The following is an 11,244-nucleotide window of genomic DNA, read 5'->3' as shown; positions in this document are numbered from 1 at the left end:
GTAATGCTGTTTCCTGCGCTGTACCGGAAGAGTGTGTGTGGTGTTGTCAGTACTCGCACATGTGCAGGAGCCCTGTGTGAGTATGGAGGCGGTTTACTCCTGTTTCAGAGAGAAGCTAGGGCAGGTGATCTTACCTGGGGACGTGTTCTGCTTCGACGTGTCCGCGGTGGAGGGCAGCGCTGTGCGGGCGGAGCGGGTGATCTGCGGTCCGGGGCTGCGGAGGAACGGGGACGAAATCCTGGTGTACAAAAGTGGGATTCTCCGCCATAAAGCCCCCAACTTGTACTGGATAGACTCCCAGCAGAAGAGGGTAACCTTAACAAACCCCAGCTCACACACATGCTGTCAGTCTATCTGTGTGTTCTGCTGACATGTGAATTTATTCAGTTTCACAGCCGAAGCTCCACACCCAGCTTCTGGTCGGAAATTCCTTGTTGTCCAGATTCGATTCTGACCAGTATCAGTATCAGTATGGGGGTGTGATTCTATTTGAGTTAGATTGTTTAGCTGGACTACAAGCATCATCAACCTAAACAAGCTAACTAGTCAGGTCAACAGTATGATCAAGCTTGATCAACCTGGATGACCAACATCTCTTAACCTCATTCACCATCAAAGACCAGCTTAGACCATCTGAAAACAGCTACCAGCAAAAACTATTCTGGAGTTGGCTGGGTTTTTAGTTTTGAAAAAAGGTCTGACTACAGATTCTTACGTACAGCTCTGAGGAAGAAAATAAGAGAGCACTTAACAATTATTGCTTATTAGTTTCTTTGATTTTAACAGATTAAAAACCTCTGCAATATATTCAAGTGGAATATGGATGTTAAACCTATGTATAAAGTGTTTGATTTTTTTGCACCAGTAGTGGCATAAACTTATCCGAAAGCATTGTGTAAGACTGGTGGAGGAATACATGCCAAGATGCATGAAAACTGTAAATAAAAACCAGGGTTATTCCACCAAATATTGATATCTGAACTCTTAAAACTTTATGAATATGAACGTGTTTTCTTTGCATTATTTGAGGTCTGCAAGCTCTGCATCTTGTTGTTGTTTCAGCCATTTCTCATTTCTCAATAAATGCTCTAAATGACAATATTTTTATTTGAATTTTGGGAGAAATGTTGTTTGTGGAATAAAACAGTGTGTATTTTTCTCAAACATTAACCATATACAAAATCAGAGAAATTGATTCAGCAACTGAAGTGGTCTCTTTTTTTTTTTTTTAGAGCTGTATTACTTTACTGTACTGTAATATATATAACTGTAGTACAGTATCAAAACATATGTTTAGACACACCTTCTCATTTAATGTTTTTCTATATTTATTTTTCTAATATTTATTTTATACATCATAGATTAATATTAAATACATGAAAACAATTAAGAGGGACATGTGAAATTACACAGTAAACAATCCCCTCACCTCAACCCAACCCAATCTCCAGGAACACCGTCCTCAGTGAAGACACTGAGATTAAAATGCCAAGAATGTGCAGATCTGTCCTCAAAGCAAAATGAGCCTACTTAGAAGAATCTAAAGTTTAAAACATATGTGATTCTATATAGCTTTAATGTCTTCAATATTAAATTTACAATGTAAAGAAAATCGTAAAAAGAATGAAAACACATTAAATGAGAAGAGGTGTGTCCAAATTTTGACTGGAACAATATAACTGTTGTGTATATACTGTACATGCTAAATCTTTTAACTGATCATTTTCTCCAGTATGTTCCAGTTAAGGGCGAGAGTGTGATTGGAATAGTGACTGCAAAGTCTGGAGACATCTTTAAAGTGGATGTTGGAGGCAGTGAGCAGGCATCTCTGTCCTACCTAGCGTTTGAAGGAGCCACCAAGAGGAACAGACCCAATGTGCAGGTACAGTACCTTTTGAAAAAAGCATGCTTCACTGCTTACACTGTGTGTTTATAGCAAAATCAGTAGCCCAACATAGTCCAAACTAGTATTTCTTAAGCTTGGTCCTGGACGCCCACATTTTTCATGTGTTTTCATTGTGCCAAACTCACCTAATCCAACTAATGTATCCCACAGAAACAGATATTTTTTTATAACAGATATTGTTATTTAATTATTGCAGCTCATTTAGTTTGTCTGACTGTTTGTTTCTGTGCTTTATAGGTTGGAGATCTGGTTTATGCACAGTTCACTATTGCCAACAAAGACATGGAGCCGGAGCTTGTGTGCATAGATAGCTGTGGGCGGGCCAATGGGATGGGAGTATTTGGAGCGGACGGGCTTCTCTTCAAGGTTTCTCTGGGATTAGTACGCAGGTATGCAGAGTGCCAGCAGCCTAAAAATACGATGATAATGCTGTACACAAAAGACAAGAAAAATACATCAGAAATCTTCTGCTTAGCATTCAGTCTAAATCCTGCAACATTCAGCATTCTAATCAAAGTCTGTTTCATACACAGAAGTTTTCTTAAAGCCAGATAACATGGTGTTTTTTGTACTGCGTAGATAAACACAATCTTTAAATGAATTTGCCATTTTCTGTAAAAATATGCATAAGAATTCAAAGCTATTATGTCTATTTAAATGTTTAAAAAAGCAATAATTTACCTTATTTGTAAAGAATATATATATATATATATATATATATATATATATATATATATATATATATATATATATATATATATACATTTGAATGTAAATAGAAGAATGAATGTTAGAAATGTAAAATGCTATTAAATTAATATTAGTGGTGTTAATTAAAATTATTGTATACTTGTATGTTTGAGGGGAGATAAAGTCAACGTGGGACGCTGAAATAAAAAATGTATGACAAATTGTATAGAGGAAAAACCTTTAAATAAAAACCTTTTTTTATTTTTTATTTTATTGTACGGGTAAACATCTCCGCTTGGTTGTAAGGATTTCTTCATTAGAACTTATTTCACTGAGTATGAAAATCTCAGGAAGTGTTTGGTATTGCACACATTACAGCAGATTACAGTGAAAGTTGGAGTCAAACTTGGTGGCAAAATTATTATTAAAAATAATAATAATAATAATAATAATAATAATGCCTTACTGATTCCAGATTAATTGTGTGCGTTAACGCTTTGATGCTGACAGCCCTAATTTTTACATTATTAATCAAAGTCCAGCTGTATTGTTATTTATAGTTCCTTATATCAGCAGCTGGTTTGGTGAATCCAAATAAATTGCTCAAATAATATGTGGTGTTTTTCAGGGACACACCTATTGCCAAAGGTGTATTGACATTCATTACTCAGGTAGAAGTATAGATACTAGGGTTTAAAATACTTAGAAGCTGAAGTTTTAACTCAAGCTTTTTACTGAAGTAAAAGTATAAAAGTACTGGTTTCAAAACTACCTAAAGTGTAAAAGTAATGTAAGGGGGAAAAAATGTCATTAAGATCAAAAGCTTAGGCTGTGCCACAGAGTCCTATAGTGCACTACTACTGCAGGTGTGATGGATCACAGTATAAACCAATAGTCAGAATGGTATATGTTGATACTTTTCATCCAACCACAATCAGATTCACTCTACCTGGATGGAGAGATTTATCTGGATAAGGTTTTTTTTTTTTTTAAATAAACAAGCTTAAATTAAATAGGAGTAATGAGGTTACTTTTAAAATGTGAGGAGTAGGAAGTACAGATAATTGTATGAAAAGGTAACGAATAAAGAAAAAATAATGAAAAATAATGAGTCCTGTAAAGTATAGATAACCAACATTTCTGCTTTTTTGTAAATGTACTTAGTAGGGCTGTACCATATTTTATGGTGCACAAAAATATTGCCAACATTTTTGCATGTCACAAACAATATTATACCCTGAAATATTGTGCCATATTACCCACCCCTAATTATCACATCAGGGTACTACTTTTTTGCTGTTTTTAGCAAAAGAACAATTCACACTGCTCTTATTTTCAATTATATTTTCACTAGAAACAGATTATATCTGTCCAGTATCATTCATTTTACATTAACCCTGGATATATGGAGATATTTGGAGAGCATTATTAGTTTCAGGACATTCTGGATCATTGCCTTCTGTTACAAATCTGATTAAATTCTTATATTTTTAAATATGTGACATATCCTATCGTATACAATATTAAAATTAAATTATAATTTTGTTGCAGTAGTGTATTCCTGAAAAAAAAAATCAGTGTTATAGAATAAGAAAAATAGTGATATTATTTTAGATCCATATTACCCACCCCTAGTACTTAGTTACTTGACACCTATTCCTATTGATGAATAGTATGCTTATGTGACTGTGTGTAAGTTCTGTATATGAGTAAAACCTGGTGTGTGTCAATATTAAATAATTAGTGAATGTTAAAATAATTTGTGAGTAATTAGATTCACCACTTGTACGCCCTTCTGGACAATCAAATCTCACTGCATCTGACTTTTCCTCCTGACTTCTGTCTCCCCTGCAGGCTGCTTGCCCCTCAGAGTGAGATTGTGAAGGACCTGGAGAAGATCTTCCCCTTCGAAATGGTGGTGGGTCTGAACGGCAGGGTCTGGGTGAAGGCTAAGACTGTTCAGCAAACCCTGATCGTGGCCAACCTGCTGGAGAGTTGCGAGAACATGACCACACAGCAGAGGCAGGTGCTGTTCAGGAGAGTGGCTGAGGGCTCCCTCTAGTGGACCTGAGGATCCGAGGCCCGTGTGCTTGGTTTCAGGGTTGATGTTCTCAGGGTTGGTTCATGAGGACGGTTCACAGTGCAGCTGGTTAGGATACAAAAGTGTTTCTGAGAGACTGTAGTCTGATCTTATATCATCAGGTATAAACTCTGATGAGAATGTAACGTTCCAGAGGGACTGAGGATAGACCGTGTTCCTGTAATGTTCGGCTGGAGCAGCAGTCTGTGTTTTATTATAACTCTGTGAGCAGAGTTTTTCTATTGAGTTGCTGAGGTGGTATTTTTATATAAATAAACACATTGTGTGAAAAGAGCATTTAAATTATGTCTTAATAATGAACACAACAATAAGAAAAACAATTAATTAAAGTCTCTGTCTTTATCCTTCCTTCCACAGAATGCGGGTGTGCTAAACAGTGTGTGTATTATAGTTTGATTAGTACAGTGTTCTACGTTATGCAGAACAGCAGCAGCACCCTGTAGAGTGAACAGATGAGATATAATAAATCTAATAAATACAGGCAATAAACTACACAAAAAGTGAGTGTATGCAGTGAGTGAAGTTTATTGTAGGTTTATAAAGAGACTGGGTGCAGCGGATGAAAGTGATATTGAGGTCGGGCGTGTCTAAATGTTTATTAAAAGTCTGACAAGAAGATAATTGTTCATTAATTAGTAATATAAATAATCATAAATATCCTCTTTAATATTAACTCGTGTATGGATGTTAAACTTTGGCCAATAATTATATTATTAATTATATTCATATATATAACGTTTATAGACCCACTGTCACTTTACAGTGTAAGGATTAAAACAGTTTATGTTTCTAAACACTTTTTTAACAAAAATATCAATAGAATATGTATAGAAACATTTTATAAAAAGGCAGCTTTAATTAACTCAGTTACTTTACATAATACATACAACTTTAATGAACTCAATCACTTTACATAGTTTAAATTAAGCATATATACTTTATACATATATACTAATAATAGTAAAAATAATAATAAATAAGTAATATTTTATATAAATCAATTTTTATTTACTCAGGGTCAATTTACAGCATAATCAAAAGAACTGTATGCATAAATGAATACATGAATGAAAATAAAATATATTGTTGATAAATAATATGTTATGTATTTAGAAACTAATAAACTCACTTCACAACATAATTGTAAGAACAGAATGTATGAATAAATAAATACATTCTTTGAAAGCACTACTAATATGTATTTATCAATAAATATATTAATAAAATATACTGTACATAATATTTTGTTAATAGCGCATTATTCATAGACTCAAATCACTTTACGAAGTAATAATAAAAATAGTTAATTTATATTTATTATTTTATTAATAAATGCATTAGTTAAATACGAACAATAAATATAAATAGCTAATGCTTTTATAGATTCACTGTCACTTTACAAAGTAATAATAAGAATTGTAAATTAGTGTTTATAGAGCATGTTTAAAATGTTCTAAATTAATCTGTATGAACACTATATGAAGGCTTTTGTACAGTACTACAATATGTGTTTGTTGACTTATATTTTGAATATTAGAACACAAGATTTAATATATTAAAACTATCTATGGAAGTTACATAATATTTTTTATATAACATTTTTTTATTACTACCTTACATTATTGTATCATATTTGTTTCATTGTATGATGTTTCATCTGTTATAAGTTACTTAACATTACTTATACAATTATAAATTGTATAAATATTCTATCTATATTCTATATATGTTTTGATAATTTAAACCTTACATTATTATTATTATTATTATTATTATTATTATTATTATTATTATTATTATTATTATTATTATTATAAAAAATCCCTAAAGAACACATTTGTAAGAGGGTACACTTGTTTTAAGTTAGTTCTTAGATCATCTGATGTCGCATAACTATTACTAGCAATATCACGTATTGGATACGTGTGTGTACAATATAAACAATATGACAACACCCTGATCGAGTCCTGGATAATGAGCTGTTCCACCTGGATCCCAGTTGATACAACAGCCCACTGTATTTTATCAGAGTGGCGTCTCTGGGGTTTATAGACCATGGATTAGTGCTGTGATATTCCACAGAGCGCTCACTCCTCATTAACTATATAATATTTAGTTTAAAATCAGCGAGGGCGCTATAGTCAGCTGTACAGTACATTAGCGCTGTGTGTGGGTTCTCTGGACTGAGGGAATGAGTTAGCGCAGTATGAAACAGATTATAGTATATTACACCAGTTCCTGTTTTCAGTGGGGAAAGAAAAGCAACAAACTAAAAGCAGGATGACACGAGGGGAAAATGCATCGTAGCAGTTTATTGCTGATAACAGATAATTGATAATCACCAAGGTCAGCTCTGTTTCAGGAAGGTGAAACAAGGGCAGAGTTGCTGGACCAGAAACACGGAACAACTGATTATAAAAATTCCATGAGGTGAAATGTAGTTATGGAGGTTCTTTGAGATTGGCTATAAATCTGGGGCCCTTTTTATAACTCAAAGACATTTGCTGTTGACTTCAGTAAAGTTCAGAAAACTAAGTTTTGTAAACGTAATATTTTTAATGCACTTATTTGTAAATTATTTCAAAATGTATCCCTTTTTCTCTCCAGTTTGTAAGGCCAATAACCCCACCGGCTAATGCTGCCTAACTAATGCTAACTAACGCTAGGAGAGTGAAGACTAGCAAATGCCTCCTCTGATACATACACGCTTTTTAAACTGCCTCGGATGTACACTGCTTGGTCAAAAAAAAAGGTCTCCACCAGGATTTAAATAAGTAAATGTGGTGTTGCTGCAGTTGGTCCGCAGGTCTAGGTTCTGCAACAGTATATGCTGAAAGAATGAGGTCAGCTGACTACCTGAATATACTGAATATAGACCAAGTTATTCCATCAATGGATTTGTTCTTCCCTGATTACACGAGCACATTCCAAGATGTCTGTTACAACAGTTAACTTCTGAACAAGCCATTGCTTTACTTCACTTTTAACAGTAAAATCTGAATGTCAGAAAGATCTGACTGTGAGCTCCGCGCCTGAGCCACAGTGGCGATGTGCATTCACGCTCTCAGATGACCTGTCAATCAACTTGCCCTCAGCTGTCAATAACCACATATTTCTTTTACAGTGTCTGGTCCATACTTATATACAGTCTATGGCCGTTTCTCAATCTGCGTTCTTGTCTGTACGTGTATTCTTGTGGACTCGGGGAAACGTCATCAGTCACAGCCCAAGTACTGTTCCATTTAGACGACTGCAGCTAGCCAAGTACACAACTAATAACCGGATGTGTTCTTGCTCCTCCCACTTTATCGAGGATGCATGGAAGGTGACTTGTGTGAACTTTTTACAGCCCGATAACCCAGAATGCACCTCTCAGCAGTATCAGCGTAATGGCGGAGAAGAAGATACATAACTGTAAGCACCTGTACGTTTTATAAATAGTACTGCTGTGTGCTAACTTAGACTTCAGATATCTGGTTTATTTGTTAAGAAAGCGGCTAGGTGAAAATGTGCGCCTACGTTTTCGGAACAATGCTTTCCGCTCCTCTAAGAGGGTGACGTCATCAAGTACACAGCTGTTCCAACTACACAACAACCGTCCCACGTCCTTCCTTTCTCGGGAGCCCCCACTCGCGAGTCGAACTTGCCAAGTCTGTACTTGCCAAGTACAGGAGTCCAGACTTGTGTACTTGTGCATTGAGAAAGGGCTTACTGTTTCAATACATCCGCTCACAGATGCCATGTGCCGCCCGGGCCCACCTTTGAGCGTGATGGGGAGAGAGCGCCATCTACCCAACTGGAGGGAGCAAGGCCAGTTGTGCTCCCTCTGGGCGCCGGAAGCTGATGGCAGAGATCAATGCAAGATCTTGGTGAAAACTTAATGCAACAGTGGATTGAAATAAATCTTGTAAATTGCAGAAGCTTATCGAAACAATGCCAGTGAATGTGTCCGGCAATCAAAGCTAAGTTTGTGACCTTTTTTGTTTGGTGTCTGGGATATTTAGTCATCCACCAGAGGAAGACCTTAGAGTGTGAGAAGGTCTGTATGGAGTAAGCAGGTATGGAGCAAGCAGGAAGAGATAAGAAAAAAAACACTGCTCCCGTTCTGCCTTTCACTCTAAAAATCTTTTCACTGGTTTCTTTAATAACTACATAACGCAGTACTGTACTTTTACTTTCAATACTTCTGTGCTACTTTTAACAATAAACTACTTCCAATACTTAAGTACAAATAATAAGAAAGTTATAACCTTTACTCAAGTCATTTTTTTGATAGAACACTTGTACTTTTACTTAAGTATGGATCCCTACTTTATAAATATCTGATTGCACCACTGAGAACCCTAAATTAAATGTATTTATATAGTGCTTTTTACAACTGATGTTGCTGTAAAGCAGCTTTACAGCAACAATTACTACTTAAAAATGAATGCTAAAAAGTTACTAAGCAGCCACATAGGTCAATTTTGTTCAGATGTTCTGATATAATTGTAATAATTTCAGTAATATTAATAGTTATAATAGTAATTTCAGCAATAGCAGTAATCAGAGAGTTGCTAGTTAAAGTCCACATTTTATATCATGACTAATAAGCAGTGGACAACTTTTTAAAGGCAGGTGGCAGAAGCTGGAGGGTGGTTAGCTGCTCTGTGGTGGGTAATAGGAGAGCCTGGTACTTGAATATCCATCAGTTTATCAAACTGGGCAGGAAATCATTCCCTAAAACTGCTTACTTCAATAAAGCACTTACTTTATGTATCGAATGCAGTAATGTTCCCATTCTTGCATCAGTTCCTATCTTCTCCATTTCAACTTTTTATTAAAATTTATACTGAGTGAAAAGTTTAATAGCGTCCCACTTAACCCCAGGATGTGCCCGTCATATCTACAGAAAACAGAATTTCTAACCAAGAAAACCTTTATCTGTAACCCTTTAAAGTGCCCGACAGAAACAGAGATGGTGTCTAAGGTCAAAAGTATCAGAATGCAGAGGTACACTATCTTTATGACCCATTATCACTTCATCCATAGCAGTTCTTTACTGCTTCCGCATGGTTAATGTTTGATGCATTCCCAAACCTTAAACTAGGCCTTTCAGTTCTGGTGTTCTTACTGTAAACAGCTATTTTTCATATCTGAAACTTTAGGGGGGAAGGAAGTAAGCAAATGCAGTCAAGAGAAATGAAGAGAACAGCATGTAAATGAATCAGGTTGTAGTGTGTATTGTGTTTAGATTTTATACTGTAGATTCAGTTAACTCATCATATTGTCTTCTGTTATACAGAGACAAATGGTGCCTGTTGTAAGCGTTTGCTTTTAGGTCAATCTCAATGCTGTTTCACTGGCTGCTTTTTCCTGTGAGGTCATTTTATGCAAAATTTGCCCAGTGGAGTTACGTTGGCGGTGGTTACTCATGTTTGACTTTCCACTAACATCATTTTGCAAACACCCCCTTTTCCGAATCGCATTGTAGAACAATGCAGGTTAAACATAAATTCTCTATTTGACAGTTTATTAACTGCAGTTTCATTGAAGAATAATTAATTTTGTGTCCTATAGCACAAAGTCTGGCTTCTTCCACCGTATCTATATGTTATCTCTACGTTTTATTTTATTTTATTAAATGTTTTCCCCAGTTTAACAAATCCAATCACTTTGACTCCTCCATCACCTACAATGGCACTACCTCTTTTTAAAATTTCACCAATGCAGCATCACTTGGCAGCCAGCATGCTTGGAGGAAAGTGCTGGAACCCCAGCTCTGATACATCAGCTAACAGACACATGTGCCAGGCAGCATCACTATCCGTCTGTGTCAGCTGATACGTCTGCGCCTCAGTCTGCTAAGGCACACAGAACCCCTCTGAACTTTTTACTTTTAGTTCAGTAAAGGACCGTTTTTTTTTTTTTTATTTTTTTTTTTTTATATATAGAGTAGTCCAGTTTTTCCTGCCTGCCAAAATTATACTTGGTGAGGGATTGGCTATGTGTATGGTGGTGGTGGTACCCTGCTATTGACTGGTGACCTGCATAGCGTTCAGTGATACTATAGGCTCTGGATGGATGGATGGATGGATGGATGGATGGATGGATGGATGGATGGATTGATGGATTGATGGATTGATTGATTGACTGATTGATTGATTACTATTTAGTAATTGTATGCAATAGAAACTGGCCTAATTGTTTATAAGTTATAAGAGGGGAATAAAGCCAGGAGCTACCAGTGGTTCCCAAGAGTTTAAAAAGCTAATATCACTATTTTGAATCATTGCCTTCTGAAATCTATTTGTGCTTTTAATATATTAATTTATAATGCAAATACTACTAATAATAATATTGCAATGTAAGTTTATTCCAGTATTGTGCAGCCCTTGTTAAAACCATGGATTGTCCATATTAAACAAATATTACAGGTCCAAGATTGCTCAGTTTTGGTGTTTATTTACAGTTGCATCAGTTCATTAAATTGGAGTACATATTCCTAAAATCCCTTAGATAATCCAGATGTTCTTTAAAAGTCTATGAGGTTAATAAGAACTCTAAA

At 35.5% G+C, this 11,244-nt stretch overlaps 1 protein-coding gene across 1 annotated transcript; it reads left to right on the top strand.

Moving 5' to 3' along the window:
- Window positions 1-18: 18 nt before the first annotated feature.
- Window positions 19-4,971, top strand: LOC103035868 (exosome complex component RRP40). The gene is made up of 4 exons (XM_007232204.4): window positions 19-310; window positions 1,733-1,882; window positions 2,144-2,295; window positions 4,451-4,971. The coding sequence occupies exons 1-4, from the start codon at window positions 83-85 to the stop codon at window positions 4,656-4,658; spliced, it is 738 nt and encodes a 245-aa protein (XP_007232266.1). The 5' UTR covers window positions 19-82; the 3' UTR covers window positions 4,659-4,971.
- Window positions 4,972-11,244: the final 6,273 nt, after the last annotated feature.

The sequence above is a fragment of the Astyanax mexicanus genome, chromosome 2 (genome assembly GCF_023375975.1).
Source record: "Astyanax mexicanus isolate ESR-SI-001 chromosome 2, AstMex3_surface, whole genome shotgun sequence".
In the NCBI taxonomy this organism is placed as follows: Eukaryota; Metazoa; Chordata; class Actinopteri; order Characiformes; family Acestrorhamphidae; genus Astyanax; species Astyanax mexicanus.
Note: the sequence above shows the minus strand (reverse complement) of the source record. Positions and strands in the feature narration are given on the sequence as shown.